Source organism: Saccopteryx bilineata, chromosome 1, assembly GCF_036850765.1.
Source record: "Saccopteryx bilineata isolate mSacBil1 chromosome 1, mSacBil1_pri_phased_curated, whole genome shotgun sequence".
Lineage (NCBI taxonomy): Eukaryota > Metazoa > Chordata > Mammalia > Chiroptera > Emballonuridae > Saccopteryx > Saccopteryx bilineata.
The window spans coordinates 79,920,587-79,941,318 of NC_089490.1; the positions used below are offsets into that span (position 1 = coordinate 79,920,587).

Sequence of the window (20,732 nt, forward strand, 5' to 3'; positions counted from 1 at the left end):
GGGGCAGCACCAAATAGTTGAGTGCAGGAGTCAGGAGGCCTTAGTTGGGGCTGGTCCTAGCCTGTGCAGGGGTCAGGGACAGGGAGCAGCTAAGCTCTGGGAGAGACTGGGATGACTGAGTCCCAAGCCACACTGTTGTCCCACCAGCTCACTGTTCTTACATGATGAACCCTCCCCTACTGTGGAAATCTAAGTCAAACCCTTGAAGCATGGATACAGAAGTAGGAAAATGCATCAACACTTGTCTCTGACATAAGCCAGGGACAACCATATCTGTGTGGACATGTACAGAGCCTCTTTTTTTTTTAAGATTTTTTTTTTTTTTACAGGGACAGAGAGAGAGTGTCAGAGAGAGGGATAGATAGGGACAGACAGACAGGAATGGAGAGATGAGAAGCATCAATCATCAGTTTTTCGTTGCGAGACCTTAGTTTATTGATTGCTTTCTCATATGTGCCTTGACCATGGGCCTTCAGCAGACCGAGTAACCCCTTGCTTGAGCCACTGACCTTGGGTCCAAGCTGGTGAGCTTTTGCTCAAACCAAATGAGCCCGCATTCAAGCTGGCGACTTCCGGGTCTTGAACCTAGGTCCTCTGCATTCCAGTCCGACACTCTATCCACTGCGTCACCGCCTGGTCAGGCATACATGAAGAGCCTCTTGTGGCCAGCAGAACCCTGAGGGATGGGGAGCCCCAGATCGTGACTAGAGGCAGAAGCATAGTTTAGAAACCTGAACGACTCCGAGTGTCAGCCCACTACCAGATATACAAACTTTTTAAGGACATTTTCCCCATATCAAGTCCAGCCAGGGTCTCAGATGAGACCCTAGAGCCCCCAGCCAAAAGGCCACCCACAACCTTGCCCCACTTGGTCTTGTGGAGAGAGACCAGCCCAAGATAAAAAGCTGAAAGACTCTTCCCTCCAGGAAAGCTAGGAGTCCAACACCGCATCTCCACATCTCTCACACCATTGGGACTTACTTCCTGCACACGGTTAGACTCAGCACAGGGAAGAATGATGATGGCCTGAATCCCAACCTGGTGAAGTCTTCATCCAAATTACTGCCTTGAGCACACGTTTATGGGGATTCTCATGTAAGTCATACTAACGTGATTCACTAGTACAGTGGTTGGCAAACTGCTGCTCGCAAGCCACATGCGGGAGATGCGCAGCTCAGCATCAGCTAAATCCCAGCCCTGGACCAGGAGGCCTCAGGAGAGCCCACACATGTGCATCTCTGTCACTTCTGTTGGCCTAAACCCACTACTGCTGAAGAAGCCGGCAGCAACCTCCTGTTGATATTTGGCTCTGTTGACTAATGAGTTTGCTGACCACTGCACTAGTGTGTCCCTGATCGGTGCTCCCTGGGCACTGGAATAGGGGCTGGTTGAGAATGTACACTACTCTGAGAAACGCCGTTGTAAAAACACATCAGCAGCTCTCCTGTGTCTGACCTGGAGTTAAGGTGAAATTTCAAAGGCTGCATGAAGGTGGTTTTTATGTATACTAGCCTCCAAAGAGGATGACTATTTCATCATCCTAATAATAAAAAGCCAGTGACCTCCAACAGTAGCAAATTATAAATACAAATTTAATTTCAGAAACCCAGTTCACCACTTATAAATACACTAAAACAGAGTCAATGCAATGTCAGATAAGTACAGAATTTTGACAAAACAAATTTTCTAAAAGGTCACAGCAATGAGTAACTAGTTTTGTAAGGATATTTAATTGGTATAAGAAAATTCATGAACCCTTTTCTAGACGTTGAAGCAAAAACTCTGAAGACATATAATTGTTAAAAGAATCTGACAAGTAACACTTCATTGTGGTGTCCTTGGGATTCTATAATACCTGTGAAGGCTGAGTCTTCCCTAGTATAAAAAAAAATCCAGACACCTAAGGCTATTCTTACAAGGGTAAAATAACAATCTTCTTCCCTGTTATTAAGCCACCTCTTCTAAAAAAAACTTTATATGTGATTTGATCAAACTGGGGGTCACTACACAAATTTCAAAAGACAGCTTCAATGCGTAGAGACAGTAGGTCAGAGGCACAGAGTTCAATCACCAGAACTGCTTGCTGCAAATGTGTCGTGCTGCAAACCTGCTGGACCACAAGCAGCAAGGAGCTCATTATAAACAGTTGGGACGACTGTGAGTTAATCAACCATGTGAAACCTGAACACAAAAAAATATCAGAGTTCTCCTATCAACCACCATTCAACTGACAAGTCCATGACACATCTTAAGTTTAGTCTTCAAATGCCACATCTCTGTCATAGTGAACAGTTACCTTCCACACATAATGTTATGTGTGTCTCTGACTCCTCACATACGTTAGGGCTAGTTAAAATCTGCTCGGTCAGGATGGCTTCAACTCCACCTCCTATTTACAGATTTTATTTGACAGTCACAAAGGCTGCTTTGTTGCAATTAAAGCAGTTTTTAACTAACATACAGTACTTGATTTGTGGTTTTTATATAATTGAGTAAAACACCTACAGAATAAACTTGTTTACATCTTCTCTGTCATTCTAGCAAAACAAATAACTAACCTCCAACTTTAAAAGACTTTAGTTATAAATTATAACCATATCATCATATTTCATAATTGATAGGACAGGCTATTTCTAGTGGCTTCTTAAAATGCACCATGGTACCTGGCATGAAGGACTAGGAGTAAGGCACATGTAGACAATACGGTGAGACTGGAAGGGAAATTTCAGCATGAACCTGAGAGTGCCTGGTCTGTTGTCATCCTTGGCCCCGAGAGGAGCAAGCCACCAGCTCCTGACAAATAGCTGGTGCCTCGTGAGCAACAACATCTTTAGCCTGGTGGCTCCATTGTGATGTCAATACTGAAAGTATATTAACGGAAGATTCACTTTCAAAAAGATAAGTTTTTCAAAATGTTCCATCATGAGCCTGGACTGGCCAAAGCTACCGTTCTCGGTGGGTGTGCTGAACAGCCTTTCTGAAGGGATGATACTTGGGGGACAGCCCAGAAACCTGACAGCTAAGGCTGAGAGGCCCGGCCAGGCCGACTTCTTTAGGTTCCAGTAGGTGAGCGGGTCACAGCTGTGTTCAAGCACCTCCTCCTCCAGGTATGCGAGCACCATGGCCTCAGGCATCTTTGTCTTTTTTCTAGGGTCTTTCTTTTTTATCTTGGCCATAAGGGACCACAGGCTCTCATCCCCATCAGAGTCTCTTGACGGGGAGCCTAGAGCACACCCATTGGAGACAGTTGTGTCCTCTGAGGTAGAATTCAGCATTTCTAGTTCCCTGATTAAATCCTGCTTGTACTGCTCTGCCTCCTCCTCGGAGAACAGGGAGGCTTTGTAACGAGGGTCCAACAGTGTAGCAAAGATGTACCTGGGGTCGTGGAGGGTGGCGGACAATCGGCTCACCATGGCTTCCTTCAGAGATTTCAGCATGGTGTCGATGCCCATCGTCTCCTCAAACAGCATCTCAATCTTTCTGTTCAGGATGTGGATCATGGGGATGACCTGGCTAAGGGTGGACATGTGGCTGCTCATCTCACGACTTGCAGCATCAAAGGGCTTCAGCGCGTGACACACGGACTGCATGACCTCCCACTGGTCACAACTAATCAGTTCTCTGAAATTACACTCAATGGACATCTCATTAATTGCCCTCTTCTGTTCAATGAGCCATTCGAGCATGTGAAATGATGTGTTCCATTTAGACGGCACGTCCTGAATAAGATGGTGTGGCGGCAGTTCATACTCCTTCTGCAGCTCGGCCAGTTTCTCTTTTGCTTTGTGTGAGCGAAGAACCCGTTCACATATCTTCCGAGCAATGCTGAGTAAATTCTGGACCATTCTCTGGCTTTTAATGGCCTCAGTGACAATGAGATTCACCGTGTGACTGAAGCACTGCACGCTGGAGTATTCCCCTTCATTCAGCGTCTTTCCTATGCTGGGATTATCAGTCACCGTAATGCCAACCTGGAGGCCAGTGGATGTCACCCAGGCCTCCCACCAACATTCCAGCTGCTTCTGAATGCTGTTCCCACTATAGTCGCAGTCAATCTGGGACACGTCCAACAGTGCTGAACAGTGGTAGTCCTCACAGTGCGGCCGGACTGACGACTCAAAGGTGACCCAGTGAGCGGTGAGGGTCAGGTACTCCCGGGTCTGGTTACTTATCCATATTGCAGACGTGAAGTGGACCACGCCACTCTCAGCCTCCTTAAGGTGTGACAGAATGATTTGTTTCACATTATCGTACATTCCTGGGATAGCTGTCCTGGAGAAGTAGGAAGGGGAGGGCAAAGAGTACTGAGGTTTCAAGTATTTGAGCAGTCTGTTAAAGCCAACATTGTCTACAAAAGAATATGGTTGAAGATCAAGTGCAATCATTTCAGCTATGAGACTGGTTATCTTTTTGGCAACTGGATGAGAATCATAAAACTTCTCATCGGTGTCATCAAAGGAAGAAGCTACTGACAATTCTGTACTCAGGGGCACATGGATGCCCGGAGGAGAGGGCAGCGTAGTTTTGGGGACATCGGTCTTCAGCACGCTGCCGTGGAACCTCTGTAAGTGCCTCAGAAGACAACTGGTGCCCAAGTTAGTTGGCTTCTTCCCCCTGCTTATCGTCCGACCACAGTGCAAGCACACGACTTTCGTGGGGTCTGCAGAGTAGATGGAAAAATGATTCCACAACTTGGAGGTCTTTTTGCTGTGAACGGGGAATAGTACTGGATTTTTTGTGACCACTGTTGGCAGGTCAGTTAACTTGGAGGAGGAACTTTCTGCAGAAGCCAAGGTGGCATACGGAGAATTTGCCAAACTGGACCCCAGGAAGCCCTTTTGGTTCCCAACAACTTCCGGGTGGTGTCTGTAGAGATGTCTCATCAGACAGCTAGTGCCCACATGACCCTTCTTCCCACGACTGATGACACAATCACAGTGTCTGCACACTGCCTTCAGACTGTCCATGGGGGCTAGCGAAAAGTGATGCCAAACCTCTGACTTCAGTCTCTTCATCACCTTTTTATTCTGTTGGAATACAGCACCAGACTCAAACATATGAGGCCTTGATCCGCCACCCTGCTGCTTCTTAGGAGAGGACACCACTGAGGCCTCATGAATGTCATCAGAGGATGACAGCACCAAGGCATCTTCCATTAGTGCATCCCCGGTGTTCAGACGCACCTGCAGGTCCTCAGTCAGCTGACCTGGGGAGGAGGATGCCGAGGCAGATTCTTGGACCAGCTTTCCTGGAGATGAGGACATGGAGCTTGGATCTCCTTCGGGAGGTGGGAGGATAGACAGCAGAGTGGGGGGCGCAGAGTAGTGGGGCGGCATGCTCGCACCCCGAGCCTTCTCCTGCAGCACGATGGCACGGTGTGCCCGCCACATGTGCCTGATGAGGCAGCTGGTGCCCAGGTCTTTCCCGTTCTTCCCTCTGCTGAACTCATTCATGCAGTGAATGCAGACGGCCTTGGAACTGTCCAGAGGTGACAGGTAGAAGTGCTTCCAGACCGCAGACCTCCTTCGGGATCCGGAGGTGCTCTTGGGAAGTGGGAGGCCCTTTTCTGGCCCACTCTCCACAGAGTCATCATACTGGGGTACAGGGGTGGGTGGGGATGGCCCCACTAGGGCATCTTCCTGGTTGTACTTCTCAGAGATGGACACGTCAGAGGAGATCTCCTCAGAAGACACGACAGACACAGATTCCTCCAGCACCTGATCGGGAGATGGGATCTTAGGGGCCATTTTCTGGACAAGTTTGATAGGGGACATTCTGGTGTCCAGGTCTCCAACGTGTGCTGGCTGTGGTGGGAGCAGCAATGCAGAGGGGGTGCGGGAGGTCAAGGTGGACACACTGCCATCTTCCTGGATGAGCGCCGTGGGGTGCGCCCTCCTCACGTGCCGCATGAGACAGCTGGTGCTCAGGTCCTTCTCGTTCTTGCCGCGGCTGAACTCCTTCATGCAGTACACACACACCGCCTTCGTGCTGTCCCGAGGAGAGATGAAGAAATGCTTCCAGGCTGGGGACTTCTTCCTGGAGCTCACGTTGCGGCTGGACAGGAGGCTCTGCGTCACAGCCTCCATGGCAACATCGTATAACGTGCTGCTGTACTGGGAGAACAGAGCCCCGTAGCTGTCCTCGTGGTCGGAGGGAAAACACTTTCTTGGGGGCCTACAGCTATAGCTCACTTCTCTGATCTGTGCCTGTTCGTCACCACTGTCGGCTGCCTTCCTGTCCTCATGTTCAATTTTAAAGTCCATTCTTTCCAAACCGTCATTTGGAATTCCATCATCATCTTCCTCTTCTATTTTAAAATTTATTTTGTCAGAAACAAAATCAATATCCCCTTTGCAGTAGGTGTCCTGATCATTCTCCATGACTGACCATAACTATTCCCGCTGTGCAACCATGTTGATATCTCAGGTTGGTAAAAAAATTATCCGAACTCTCATCAGTGCCCTTCAATGTACTTTATCTTCAGTGTTCTGAAAATGATTCTATCTTTTGGGATGTTTATGAATACAGCCAATCACAAACCTCACTGAAAAACAGAACGTGTAACTCATGAGTATTTCATCTCAGCACACAGACCACTGCTTTCCAGGAATTCTACAAAGAATCCGTAAATTCACGCTGTGTGGACCTGTTCATTGTCTTGGAAAAACGATTGCTGCCATCTTGGTGGTCCTTCTGCATTACCTACAAGAGATGAAATCGGGTCAAGCACTTAACTGAATTACACACTGCAAACCCTAGTGCCAGGGACTAATCAGCCTCAACATGCACAGATTAAAATTCCATAATGGTAAGTCAAAATAAAAAAAACTTGTTCCTTTAATTTTTTAAAATCCACTTACACAATGAAAATACCCTAAAATGGCAAAATCAGTGAAAAAATAAAGATAGGAGTTTAAATTTAAATGGCCTATTAATAAATGATTGGGAAGCATGGAAAAAGCCCTTTAATGGTAAACAGGGCTCGGTGTCGTTTAGAATTGACGCCCTCTCATCAAACACTGTACCAGAGGCACTTATAACTGCTGCCACCAGCAAGCTGAACTCCCTAAAATCCATTTCATTCCACTCTGCTGTAGGAACTGACATAGGAAGTGACAAACCTGCAGCTAACCTCTGAAATAACCAGTTCACAGACTAAACACTGAATGTCATACAGAAAATGAGGTCCCTGCAACCAAGAACAAAGGTCAGTCCTATGATAGCCATGCAGCGTCCAGCCTCCATGGACCACCCATCCTCAAAAACTAAGATCTCCACTGTGCCCACCACCAGAAACCAGGACGCGTGATGTTCTGAAGGCATGTGAGAGCGAACTGAACATGTGGGACAGGAGCTGGTATGGGCAGCACAGAGCCCGAGCTGAAGCATGTGGGGTCGTGACGAGGCGAAGCAGGAATGGAGCACTGAATAAAAAAGTATAAAAGAGCAACAAAAACCAGCCCTGGCCAGTTGGGTCAGCGGTAGAGCATTGGCCTGGTATGTGGAAGTCCTGGGTTCGATTACCAGCCAAGACACACAGGAGAAGTGCCCATGAGCTTCTCTACCCTTCCTCCTCTCCTTCCTCTCTTCTCCTCCTGCAGCCAAGGCTCCATTGGAGCAAAGTTGGCCCAGGCGCTGAGGATGACTCCATGGCCTCTGCCTCAGGCGTTAGAATGGCTCCAGTTGCAATGGAGCAACGGCCCAGATGGGCAGAGCACCAACACCTGGCGGGCATGCTGGGTGGATCCCGGTCAGGCGCATGTAGGAGTCTGTCTCTTTGCCTCCTCACTTCTCACTTCAGGAAAAAAAAAAAGGCAACAAAAACCCGTTCTTGGCAACTTTGAGGCACAAATACAAGGAAGAGCATGCTTGTTATAATAATAAAACTAGACTCTACATAACATACAAAAAAAATTTTTTTTTTATTATTATTTTTTAAGAGACAGAGAGAGAGTCAGAGAGAGGGATAGACAGGGACAGACAGACAGGAATGAAGAGAGATGAGAAGCATCAATCATCAGTTTTTCGTTGTGACACCTTAATTGTTCATTGATTACTTTCTCATATGTGCCTTGACCGTGGGACTTCAGCAGACCGAGTAACCTCTTGCTGGAGCCAGTGACCTTGGACTGAAGCTGGTGAGCTTTGCTCAAACTAGATGAGCCCATGCTCATGCTCAAGCTGGCAACCTCAGGGTCTCGAGCCTGGGTCCTCCGCATCCTAGTCTGACGCTCTATCCACTGTGCCACCGCCTGGTCAGGCAAAAAACTTATTTTTTTTGATACAGCATTTAGCAGGGGTATAGAGATATAACCAAAATAGAAAAGACTCAAAACTACACATAAGCCAAAACCAGAATGCCATGAGGTGGGGACAAAAGGCAGATTTCTGACCCTTAGCTCAGCCAGCCTCTAAATAAAATCCCATCAGAGGACAAATCAAGAAAATAAGGAGAGGGCAGTTCTCGGCTGTGGGAGGAAAGAAGGTTGTGGATGGTCAGGGGATCAGGACAGGCCCTGCACTGGGAGGAGGGCCAGGTTCCTCACCACAATGCAGCTGACCCTGAGCTGCCCCAGGTGCATGGGGGCCCTGCCCAGCTGGGAGGCTGGACCATGCCAAGGACAAGGCTATGCTCCCCTGGAACAGATGGCAGCTGCCCAGGGTGGCTGTGCTGGGTGGGATCTGCATTCAGGTGGCCCATGCAGGGGACGGGCATGAGCTCAATCACAGTACCTGCCTCAGCAAGAGGCTGACCGCAGGTGCCTCCAGCATCCATGCAGAATGCAGACACAGCATCCTTGCCCTTCATGCCCATCCAGGGCCAGCATGGTTTGGATGGGCCACTGAAGGGCATTGGATGCCCAGGGACAAACACCTGGTATAGGAAGCAGTGCCAGCCACAGGGCCTGGGCCTAAACACATTGAGGAACACAGGCTGCCCAGCTTCATTCCCTAGCCAACAGCTGCTGGGCAGCCCAAGCGCCTTGGGACTCCAGCTTGTTCCAAATGTTGACATCAGCTGTTTACATATAGAAACACGACACAAATGCATGAGTACATGTATATTTATTTACCAAACTGTATAACTTATTACATGTCAATTACAGCTAATGTGAATTAATGATATATATCTATATCTATATCTAAAATATATATCTATGAGTCTCTGTTCCCAGTTCCTGCTAATATTTGGTCTTTGACACCAGTTCCTGACACAGAGCTCTTGAGTGATAGGAAGATCTCTGGTTCTAATTAAGTGACTATGGGTGACTCCTGAATGGGGACTCAGTACTGGAAAGATGAAGCCATGATTAGAAGCTTGGACCTAGCACCCTACACCCTCCCCCATCCTTCAGGGAGGGGAGATAGGCTTGAAAGAGTAATAACTGATTGTGCCGACGCAGTGAAGCCTCCATAAAAATCCCAAGTGTACAACGTGGGTCTGAGGAACTTCTAGGTTGGTGCAAAAAGCAGCAGAAAAAGATTAAGGTCAATCTCACAAAAAGATGAGAAAAAACTATAAAGAACAAAAAAATATATAGATAATATAAGCACACAAGAAAACCATAACCTCAAATTAAATAAAAACTGTCACTTATTTCAAAAGAAGCTAATGATATGGAAAAAATAATAATACAAAAAGGCGACATAAATCAGGATAGAAAAATACTGAAAGAAGATTATGGATCCTAGGAAAATATTACAAATAAAGTAAAATATCATTTCAAGGATAAAGATGATCAATTTTCAAAATAATGGTTTTTCTATCATCCTCCAAAGTTGACCAACTGACTTCACTTTAGTACTATAAACTCATAGATTTAAACATACTGGATGAGGTTTGGTTTTTGTTTTTTTCTCCCCGAAGTGAGAAGGGGGTGGGGAAGCAGACAGACAGACTCCCGCATGTGCCCAACTGGGATCCAGCCGGCATGCTCTGGGGCAGTGGTCCCCAACCCCTGGGCCGCGGACCGGTACCGGTCCATGGGCCATTTGGTACTGGTCCGCAGAGAAAGAAAAAATAACTTACATTATTTCCGTTTTATTTATATTTAAGTCTGAATGATGTTTTATTTTTAAAAAATGACCAGATTTCCTCTGTTACGTCCGTCTAAGACTCACTTTTGACACTTGTTTCGGTTACGTGATACATTTATCCACCCACCCTAAAGGCCAGTCCGTGAAAATATTTTCTGACATTAAACAGGTCTGTAGCCCAAAAAAGGTTGGGGACCACTGCTCTGGGGCATTGCTCTGCTGCACTTGGAGCCATTCTAGCGCCTGAAGTGGAGGCCACGGAACCATCCTCAGTGCCCGGGCCACCTTTGCTCCAATGGAACCTTGGCTGCGGGAGGGGAAGAGAGAGATAGAGAGGAAGGAGAGGGGGAGAAATAGATGGGCGCTTCTCCTGCATGCCCTGGCTGGGAATTGAACCTGGGACTGCCACATGCTGGGCCGACGCTCTACCACTGAGCAAACCAGCCAGGGCCACTGGATGAGTTTTAATGTGACTATAGGCCTTTTTTATGTTCAAACTGTCTCATTTTTGAACAGCAGGAGCCTGTACAAGTTGGCTCCTGACAGAACTGTAGTACACTCTCAATGGCTCCTTGCTACCTGGTACGCCAGCATGTCCCAGACTTACTGTTCTTCCTGCCCGACTGCAAACAAACCTGTCAAGAAACCCTGGTCTCTTTTAACGGTCACTAACCCCTTTTGGTCCCTCCACAAGGCAATCATCACACCAGAGGAGAAAGAAACCAGACTGAGGGGCTGAAGCTGGGCCAAGAAAAAACATTAAGTACAAAGTAAAGAGAAGGACTGCACTGACCATGATCACTGTTCTTCATGCTCCAGCAGCTCATGTCCCATCTGGTTACTCTCTGAATGCTACACAGGACAGGGACCTGAAACAGAGACATACACAATCATCTCTCAATGTTCACTGAGCACAGGATCTAGGACACACCCTGGATGCCAAAATCCGCAGATGCTCAATCAAGTCCCTGATATAAATGGCGGTAGTACAGTTCAGCCTTGAACAATGCAGCATTAGGGGCAATCCCCCCCACCCCGGCACAGTAAAAAATCACACATAAGTTTCTCTTTCCATATTAACTACTAGTAGCCAATGGGAAGCCGTACCAGTAATATAGGACCAGTAATATAAGCAGTCCACTAACAGAAACTTTGCCTGTGTATTTATACATTGTATTCTTACATAGAGAAAAGAAAACCGTAAGAGAAAGTACATTTACAGTATTTATTAAAAGACAAATCCATGTATAAGTGGACCCTCCCAGTTCAAAGCCCTGTTGTTCAAGAGCCAATCATATTTGCATATAACCTATGCACATCCCACCTGTAAACTTTAAATCATCTCTAGGTTCCTTGTAATACCTAATAAGATATAAACTAGTAGGTACACAGAACTGTTTAGGGAATAGTAACAAAGGAAAAAAAGTCTGTAAGTGTTCAGTACAGATACACATGCAGCATCGCAGGCCTAAGTACAAAATACACAACAGCAACATGTAACTTTTTCACTAATATTTTGGCTTGCTTGCAGACGTGGAGCCCCCAGATATAGAGGGCCAACATACTTCCTTCACTAAGTAAATCCTGCATAGCAGCTGCACAGAGTTTAGTCAACAACCCCAATAATTTACTTTCACCAAGGTGTTGAGAATATTCTTTGCACAGCCTGAGAGGCTTGGGAACCTCCTTATGTGCACCGAAGAACACAGCAGAGTGTTCACCTCCAAACACTTCAGGAGTTAACCAGAACAATGTGTGTGGGCCACGGAGGTGAGAGGGGGGCTGTCAAGTAATCATCTGTCATGTGGACTGAAAATCTGAGCTTTCTTCCTATATAGGAGATGAACTGTGTCCTTTGAAACTTTTTGAAGATATACAGAATCTCTCTAATCTGTTCTAGAGCTTTTTCTGAGAAAATGTAAATTATGACAAGCAGGCATAATCTAAGGATGACAGACAGCACATTCCTCACAGACATCCCAATGGAAATCAGAGTACGGAATCAAACTCCCTGTAAGCAGTTTCCTTTCTCAAGAGAATTTTGTTTAGTAACCGAAATTAACTCACAATTGAAATCTGGCTGATCCTTAGCACTTAAAAGAAAAAATTTCCTACCAAATCCTTCCTAGTCTCCTAATTTTATCCGCATGTTATAAACATCAACAATTAACATTTCAATATTAAAAATCACACGGCCGCCTGTGCTTTATGTAGGAACTGGCCTCCTTAAAGTCTAAAGTGACTTTCAAAAACTATACACAGTTAACTTCAACAAATAACTTCCCCTTTCTACAAACCCTAGCATGCCAACAGGGGCTTCTCCGAGGGCTCAGCTTGGTGTGCGCTCTTCTCCTGGAAGCAGGTGTCTCCACAAAATCACCAGAACGCGAAGCAGCACAGGAGCCAGGGTGGCACCTCTCATAAGCAATGGGGGTGTTGATCACAGAATGAAGAGAGAAGACAGGACTCTTAAGTTCACTTGGGCCTAAAAAAGCAACTGCAACAGGAAAAAACATCCGAAATCACGATTAGCGATTTGACTCTTATTTCTGTCAACTAAATTTGAATAGTCACACCCAGGAAAACATACAGTAACAAAAGCTTCAAAAGCCCGTAGTGACAACGAAGCGGTCTCACCCGCTTGCTAGCACATTTCAACAAGGACCCCTGGAATCGCTCTTCTTGGAAATGCCCCTGGAAACCAACTCCACCCGGAGACGCGTCCTAAACACACAACGTCCCAGGCGATTCGCTGCGGCGACGGGCACAGAGTCCCCGGAGAACGCCGTTGGGCACCTGTCTCCGCGACAGGAGCCGCGGAGCCGCCGAGCCGCCGAGCCGCCCGACCCGCAAGCCGCGCCGAGAACGCCCGGGTCGGGGGTTTTCGTCCCCGCGGACCCGCTGGACCCCGCAGAAACCAAACGCACCGCGCGCACATCCTTGTGCGGTCGCCCTCATGGCGGCACCCAGGGGGCACCAGCGCGAATACGCCGGTCCGCGCCCTTCCGTCCGCACCTAACGCCCCTGTTGTCCGGGTCCGCGGCGGCGGCGACCGCACCAACTTTACCATTTCGGCTGCTTCGTTCACAAAATCCCGCAGCCCGGAGAACAAGCCTGTAGACCGCTCGTCTGGCCAGCCGAGTGTCCGGGCCGCCCCTCGCCAGCTGTCAGCGGGCCGGGTCGAGGCCGACGGTAGACCGGCGCTGCGGGCACCGCGGCCCAGTCGGCGGCGGGCGGGGTCCAGGCCACGGGATGTCGCGTCCATCTGACCCCGACCCCTGGCCCGGACGCAGACAATATCGCGGCTGCCCGCCCCCAGCCTGAGCCCGGCCCCTTGCCCAGCGTAGACAGTCCCACCGGGCCGAGAACCCCGGCCCGACCCGGTCCCCAGGCCCAGTCCGACGGCGTGGCAAGACGGCCGGGCTCGGGGGCAGGTTCGCGGCTGAGGCAGAGCCAGCTCCTGCCGCGCACTCACCTCGGGCGCCGGGCTGGGTCGCGGGGCTTCAGAAGGCTGCGAACCCGGACGGCGGAGAGAGACGCACTCCCATTCATTAGCTGCGGCTTTGTCTGCCCTCTCAGCCCCTCCCGCCACCGCCACCCCCGGCGCCGCCGCCCGCCTTTCGTTACGCCACCGGACGCTGCGCCCCTCCCAAGGCCCCGTGCAGCGCAGGGTGGGGCCTGGGCGCAGGGCTGGAGTGCGCAGGCGCAGTGCCCATGGGCCCCGCCTCGTCCCAGGGACCTGCCGTGCAAGACGCTCTCGGTGTCGACGAAGAGGTCTCCGGGCGGACTACGCAGGCGCAGTTGGCTCGTTGGCTCCGCCCACACCCTGGTCCGGACCGATTTTTCAGGTGCTGATTTTCACTCTGGTCCCGCCCCTAGATTCGGCAGTACCGACTACGCAGGCGTAACCCCCCATACTTTGACCCCGACCCGCGCAGGTCCGGACCGATTACCAGGTGCCTAGTTTCACTTTGGCCTCGCCCCCGAGCTCGACTGGACCGATCACGCAGGCGCAGTATTCATTTTTTGGCCCCGCCCCCTCGGGTCCGGCTTGACTACTCAGGTGCAGATTAGAGCTTCTGCCCCTCCCCAGCAGGCTTGTCCTACGTTTCGGTCCCTTAGGGGTCTTGAACCTCTAGTGTTGAAGTTGGGCGCTAGGCTTGGCCGGCAGTTGTGCCAGTCGCGGTCCATTTGTTCGTTTCTCGTTGGTGGGTCCGGCCCCACGCCCGCCTGGCCCTTAGCCGTGGGGGTGGGAGTCCACCTGTGGGCGACGTGCCCCGGTTGCGTGACGCAGCGTCCGACCACTTTACCCGGAAGTGGCGCCGAGTGTCCAGCTTCATGCCCAGGAGCTCCGAAGGCTGTTGCAACCACGTGCTGAGTGTACTTAAGCTCTTAAATCTAAGGTGATAAGGTGCTTCCAGGCGCGGCCCCGTTCTATGTAGAAATGGGATTAAAACTTAACCCCAGTGGGAGCCAGGGAGAAAGACGCTCACACTGTGGTAGCCAACACCAGGGAAGCCTTGGGTTGGCAGGCTGTGGCTTCCGAGCAGCCCCTCGGGTAGAAAGGGCCAGCGGCAGCAGGTGCTGATCACGTGTAATTCGGCCCCTTTTTAAGTATATGTAAGCACTCTGGACATGTTATGTAGAATTTCCTAACGCAGATTGTGGGTTAGTTTATTTTGTTTGAAAATGACAAGTGTGTACACTGTATAAGTATCAGTGTAATGATTAAGCATTCACTTACTCAACAATTATTGGCATACTTTGCAAGGTGAGTCCACGGACCCCTTCTGCCCAGAGCCCTTCATGGCTCTACTCCCCATTCTCCCACAGCCTCCACAACCCTCTCTTGTGTGGATAATTGAGGCAGGCACGCAGGAATTTATGACCTTTTCACACTCTCGATAATTATAACTCAATAGCAGAGTTTTGCTTATTAATTCTCACTGATGGCTCCCCCTTCCTACAATGCTGCCTCGCAAAGAACAGTGCTGGATGATCGTATGGCTCAGGGGCAGCAAACTATAGCGCAGCCCTAACCCTGCCAGCACCTGTTTTTGTGCAGCCCCTTGCCAAGACTTTTTTTCTTATTTTTAAATGCATGAGGGAAAATCAAAATAAGAACACTTATTTCATGACCTGTGAAAATTATATGAAATTTGAAAGATCTGGGCGCCCATTTGCCCCAAAAGCTCCTGGCCCACAGAAACCTCCATGGAAGTAGAGAGGCCTGCAATCTGGAGACCATGTTGAGAGCAGGAGGTGGAGCAGGGCAGGAACTCACCAGAGCTGATCTCCAGAGATCAGCTACTCCTAGGGTGGAGTTGGGCAGTGACACCAGGTGAATCCAGCCTTTCCCCAGTGTCTATTCCCTCATCTGAGCACCTAGCCTCATTCAGGTAACAGCCCCCTCCTAGGTATCTCCATCCATACCCTTCCAGGTATCCTCCTGCGGTGGGTGGGGCCTGGAGTGGAGGCTCCAGCACCTCCAGGACTAGCAAAGAGGAAGTGCCTTTCAGCTTCCGCTTTGAACCGGTTTTTCATTGTCACTTCGTGTGTGTGTGTGTGTGTGTGTGTGTGTGTGTGTGTGTGTGAGAGATAGAGAGAGAGAGAGAGAGAGAGAGAGAGTCAGAGAGAGGCAGGACTGCAGGCTCCTGTTGTAGATGTGCAAACTGTTGTTCTGCTCTTTTTCTGGGTGCTCATGTCTGCCTTCAATGGCCCTCCTACTTCAGGGGACACAGCTACATAGGCCTTAACCGAGGTGGAGTTGGGCAGGTGGATGTAAGGGCTGGTGTCCCAGGGACCTCAGCACTCACGGTGGAGTTGCACTTAACCACCTTCCGAAAGCTTGCTCCCCCGGCAAGGATCATTTTGAGAACAATTAGATGTATATCTTGTCCAGGTTTTATATACATGTTGGCAGATTAAAAAAGGGATTTCACTATGTGTACTCTTTTCTAGTATGCTGTTTTCATTTAAAATACCTACCCCCATATGTCCAGGGCAACTGTGGCTGCACAGCACAGGTGGACACACAGCTCTAGGAAGGGGTGCCAGCTGCGTCTAGCTCTCTGTCATAGACAGTTCTCGGAGAAGCATGACTACTCTTATGCCTTTGCAGCCCCTCTGGTTACTTCCTCAGAAAGAATTCCTAGCAGTAGAAGTTTTTTAATTGAAAGTTTTATGGAGGTAATTATATATTCACATGCGATTCTAACAAGTAACACAGAAGGCACCCTTGTGCATGTTAGCTAGTTTCCCCAGAGGTAACTAACATTTTATAAAACAGTAGAAGGTCACAACCAGGAAATTGATGCTCATACAATCCATCCCCTCATTCTAATTTCCCACCTTTACTTGTATTTGTGATTGTATTAACTTCTGCACAGTTTTATCACCAAGTTGGTTCCTGTATCCACAGTCAGGATACTGAAAAGCGCCAATGATGATGGCTCATGTTGCCCTTTTATAACCACACCCACCTCCCAAATGTCTCCTACTGGACACTAACCCCTGACAACCACTAATCTGCCCTTCATCCCTAAAATGTTGTTATTTTACTTCTCTACAAGTGGAATCACATAGTAAATAGTCTTGGGGAGTAGCTATTTTGTCCAGCATAACTCCATGGAGCTCCCTTTAAATTGTAGCATGCATCAATAATGTGTTCCTTTGTATTGTTAGTAGTAGTCCACAGTATGGGTGGGCCGATTTATTTAACCACTCACGCATTGAAGAACATCTGGGTTCATTCCAGCTTTATTCTATTACCAAAAAGACACTAGAAACAGGTGTGTATAGGCTGTGGTGTAAAGAGAAATCTTCATTTCTCTGGGATATGTACCCAGAGTGCAACTACTGGGTCATACAGTCGTACTTGCACGTTTAGTTTTTGAAGAAACTGCCAAGCTGATTTCCAGAGCAGCAGAACCATTTCACATCTGCACTAGCAACGGGGAGTGATCAGGTGTCTCCACATTGTCACCAGCAGTTGTGGTCACAACTTTTTGTTTTCATCCATTAGGTGTGATAGCTCATTGTGCTTTTAGTTTACATTTCCCTAGGGTAATGATGTCACACCTCTTTGCTTCTAACTGATTAGACAACACCCACCCACATTATGGAGGGCACTCTGTTTTACTCAAAGCCCATTGATTTTTACTGTAAACTGCATCCTGAAACAACCTCACAGACACATCCCCAATGATGTTGACCAAATATCTGGGCACTGTGACCCAGCAAAGTTGACTTATAACATTCATTAATCATCATAACCTTCTCATTACTTTTTTGATGTCTGTAGGGTGTGGAGCAATATCTCCTGTTTCATTCTTTTTATTTGTCATTTGTCTTCTCTCTTTTTTCTTGTCAGTCTTGCCTGAGGTTTGTCGATTTTATTGTGTTTTTCTTCTGAGAATCCAGCTCTTCATTTCACTGATTTTTCTGTTCCCAATTTTATTGATTTCTGCACTTATTTATATTATTTCCTTCCTTGTCTTGCTTTGCTCTTTTTTTTTTTTTCCAAGGTTCTTAAGTTGGGAGCTTAGATTATTGATTTGAGACTTCCTCTTTTCTTGGCTGTGTATTTAGTGCTCTAAATTAGATTTCCCTCTCAGCCCTGCTTTAGTTGTGTCCCAGAAATTTGGATGTATTGCCTTTTCCTTTTTATTCAGTTCAATATTTTAAAAATGCCCTTGAGCCTTCCTCTTTGAGCCATGAATTATTTAGAAGTGTGTTGTTTAGTATCCAAGTCAGGGGTCCCCAAACTTTTTACACAGGGGGCCAGTTCACTGACCCTCAGACCGTTGGAGGGCTGGACTATAAAAAAAACTATGAACAAATCTCTATGCACACTGCGCATATCTTATTTTAAAGTAAAAAAAACAAAACGGGAGTAAATATAAATACAATATTTAAAATAAAGAACAAGTAAATTTAAAACAACAAACTGACCAGTATTTCAATGGGATCTATGCTCCTCTCACTGACCACCAATGAAAGAGGTGCCCCTTCCAGAAGTGCGGCGGGGTTGGATAAATGGCCTCAGGGGGCCGCATGCAGCTGTGGGCCGTAGTTTGGGGACCCCTGATCCAAGTACTTGGAGATTTTCTTGTGGTCTTTCTGCTTTTGATATCTGTTTGATTCTGTTATGGTCAGGAGAACACATTCATTATAATTTAAATATTTTTAAATGTTTTGAGGTTTGCTTTGTGAGCCAAGACATGGTCTATCCTGATTAATGTTCCATGGCTATTTGAAAAATATGTGTATTCTGCTATTGTTGGGTGGAGTGTTTATTTTATTTTAAACTTTATTTTATTTATTCATTTTAGAGGGGGGGGGGAGAGAGAGAGAGAGAGAGAGAGAGAGAGAGAGAGAAAGGGGGGAGGAGTAAGAAGCATCAACTCTCAAATGTGCCTTGACCAGACAAGTGCAGGGTTTTGAACCGGCGACCTCAGAGTTCCAGGTCGACGCTTTATCCACTGCACCATCACAGGTCAGGCCGGGTGGAGTGTTTTATAAATATTGTTTAGATCTTGTCAGATGTTGGTAGTATTGAGATCTTCTGTATCTTTATTGACTTTCTGTCTAGTAGGTCTATCAGTCGTTAAAGGGGGGTGTGAAAGTCCTCAACTATAATGTTACATTTGCCTGTATCTCCTTTCAGCTCTTATTTTTTGATTTATGTATTTTAAAACTATGTTGTTTGATGTTTACACATTTAGGATCATTATGTCTTTCAGAAGGATTGCTCATTTTATCATTATGTAATGTTCCTCTTTGTTCCCAGTAATTTTCTTTGTTCTGAAGTCACTTTACCTAATTTTAATACAAGATTAATAACATCATAACATATAATGTACATTATTTAACAAATAATAAACTATGGCCACACCTACATTTTTTACAAATGTTTGCATGTATTATATATTTTTCATTCTTTTATTTTTAACCTACCTGTGTCATTATGATGAAGTGAGTTTCCTCTAGACAGCATGTAGTTGGGTTGAGTTTTTTTTAATACACTCTGACAATCTGTGTGTTTCAATCAGTGTATTTAAACCGTTTACATTAAAATTTTTGATATATTAGGACATAAGTCTACCACTTTACTATTTGTTTTCTGTTTATTCCCTTTCTCATTCCTCTCTTTTTGTTATGGAGGGGGAGAGAAGCATCAACTCGTTCCACTTAGTAGCGCATGCATTGATTGCTTCTCGTAGATGCCCCGACTGGGCCTAGAACTGGTGACGTGGGGGTTGAACCACTGACCTTGGTGCTCCAGGCTGATGCTCTATCCATGGCACTGCTGTGCCACCATGTCACTGTGCCACTGGCAAGGTCCCTTTCTTTCTCTCTCTCTCTTTTTTTTGCCTTCCTGTGGGTTACTTGAATATTGTTTAGAATTCCATTTTGAATTTGACTGTAACATTTTGTATAGTTTTCTCAGAGGTTCTCTGGGTATTGCAGAATCCATATATGTTATCAAAGTCTACAGATACCATTTGAGTATCTGTAAGCACAGTGTAAAAACCTTACTTCCACTTAGCTACCTTTACTATCCTCATTTTAAAAAATGTGACTAGCCTGACCTGTGGTGGCGCAGTGGATAAAGCATCGACCTGGAATGCTGAGGTCGTCGATTCAAAACCCTGGGCTTGCCGGGTCAAGGCACATATGGGAGTTGATACTTCCTGCTCCTCCTCCCCTTCTCTCTCTCTCTCTCTTCTCTAAAAAATGAATAAATAAAAATAATTTATTTTTATTTTATTTTTTTTTTGTATTTTTCTGAAGTTGGAAACAGGGAGGCAGTCAGACAGACTCCCGCATGCGCCCAACCGGGATCTACCCAGCATGCCCACCAGGGACGATGCTCTGCGCATCTGGGGCATTGCTCTGTTGCAACCAGAGCCATTCTAGCACCTGAGGCAGAGGCTATAGAGCCATCCTCAGTGCCTGGGCCAACTTTGCTCCAATGGAGCCTTGGCTGCATGAGGGGAAGAGAAAGACAGAGAGGAAGGAGAGGGGGAGGAGTGGAGAAGCAGATGAGTGCTTCTCCTGTGTGCCTTGGCCAGGAATCTAACCTGGGACTCCTGCACGCCAGGCCGATGCTCTACCACTGAGCCAACCAGCCAGGGCCAATAAAAATAATTTAAAAAATAAAAATAAAAAATGTGACCTAAAGTGTTTTCTACTTATACATTTAGTGCCATATCAGATAATTACAAGTTTTGCTTCAACAACTTGATATTATTTAAGAAACTCGTGATAAAAAAGGATAATCTATTTACTCCTATTTTATCTATTCTGTTGTTTTTTTGCTCCTTTCTGAAGCTCTAAGACTTCTGTTATAATTTATTTATCATTTGGAGAACTTCCTTTAGCTATGCTATACGGGTAGTTCTGCTAGTGATAAATTAGTTCTCTTTGTATGAAGATGTTTTTGTTTCCCCCCTCATTCCCGAAGCATATTTTCACTAGACATAGAATTCATGGTTGACAGTTCTTTCCTTTCAGCACTTGAAAAATTTGCCACTTCCTTCTGGCCTCTGTGTTTTCTGATGAAAAATCCACTGTTATTCCAGTTGTTCTTCTCTCTCTCTTGTTTCCCCCCAGTTGTTCTTCTCATATAGGCAATGTGTTGATTCTCTCTGTCCATTTTCAATATATATATTTTTTGTCACTAGTTTTCA

General features: G+C 46.9%; 1 protein-coding gene across 1 annotated transcript; it reads right to left on the minus strand.

Annotated features, from left to right (window-relative positions):
• Positions 1 to 389: 389 nt before the first annotated feature.
• On the minus strand, positions 390 to 13,652 carry ZBED4 (zinc finger BED-type containing 4). The gene is made up of 5 exons (XM_066255002.1): positions 13,514 to 13,652; positions 12,336 to 12,535; positions 10,832 to 10,907; positions 6,647 to 6,702; positions 390 to 6,544 (listed from the first exon to the last, which is right to left on the minus strand). The coding sequence occupies exon 5, from the start codon at positions 6,378 to 6,380 to the stop codon at positions 2,856 to 2,858; it is 3,525 nt and encodes a 1,174-aa protein (XP_066111099.1). The 5' UTR covers positions 6,381 to 6,544; positions 6,647 to 6,702; positions 10,832 to 10,907; positions 12,336 to 12,535; positions 13,514 to 13,652; the 3' UTR covers positions 390 to 2,855.
• Between the last annotated feature and the right edge of the window lie 7,080 nt (positions 13,653 to 20,732).

Excerpts from the sequence above, each read along its gene's own strand:
- ZBED4 (XM_066255002.1), bottom strand. The coding sequence starts at position 6,380 with ATGGAGAATGATCAGGACACCTACTGCAAAGGGGATATTGATTTTGTT.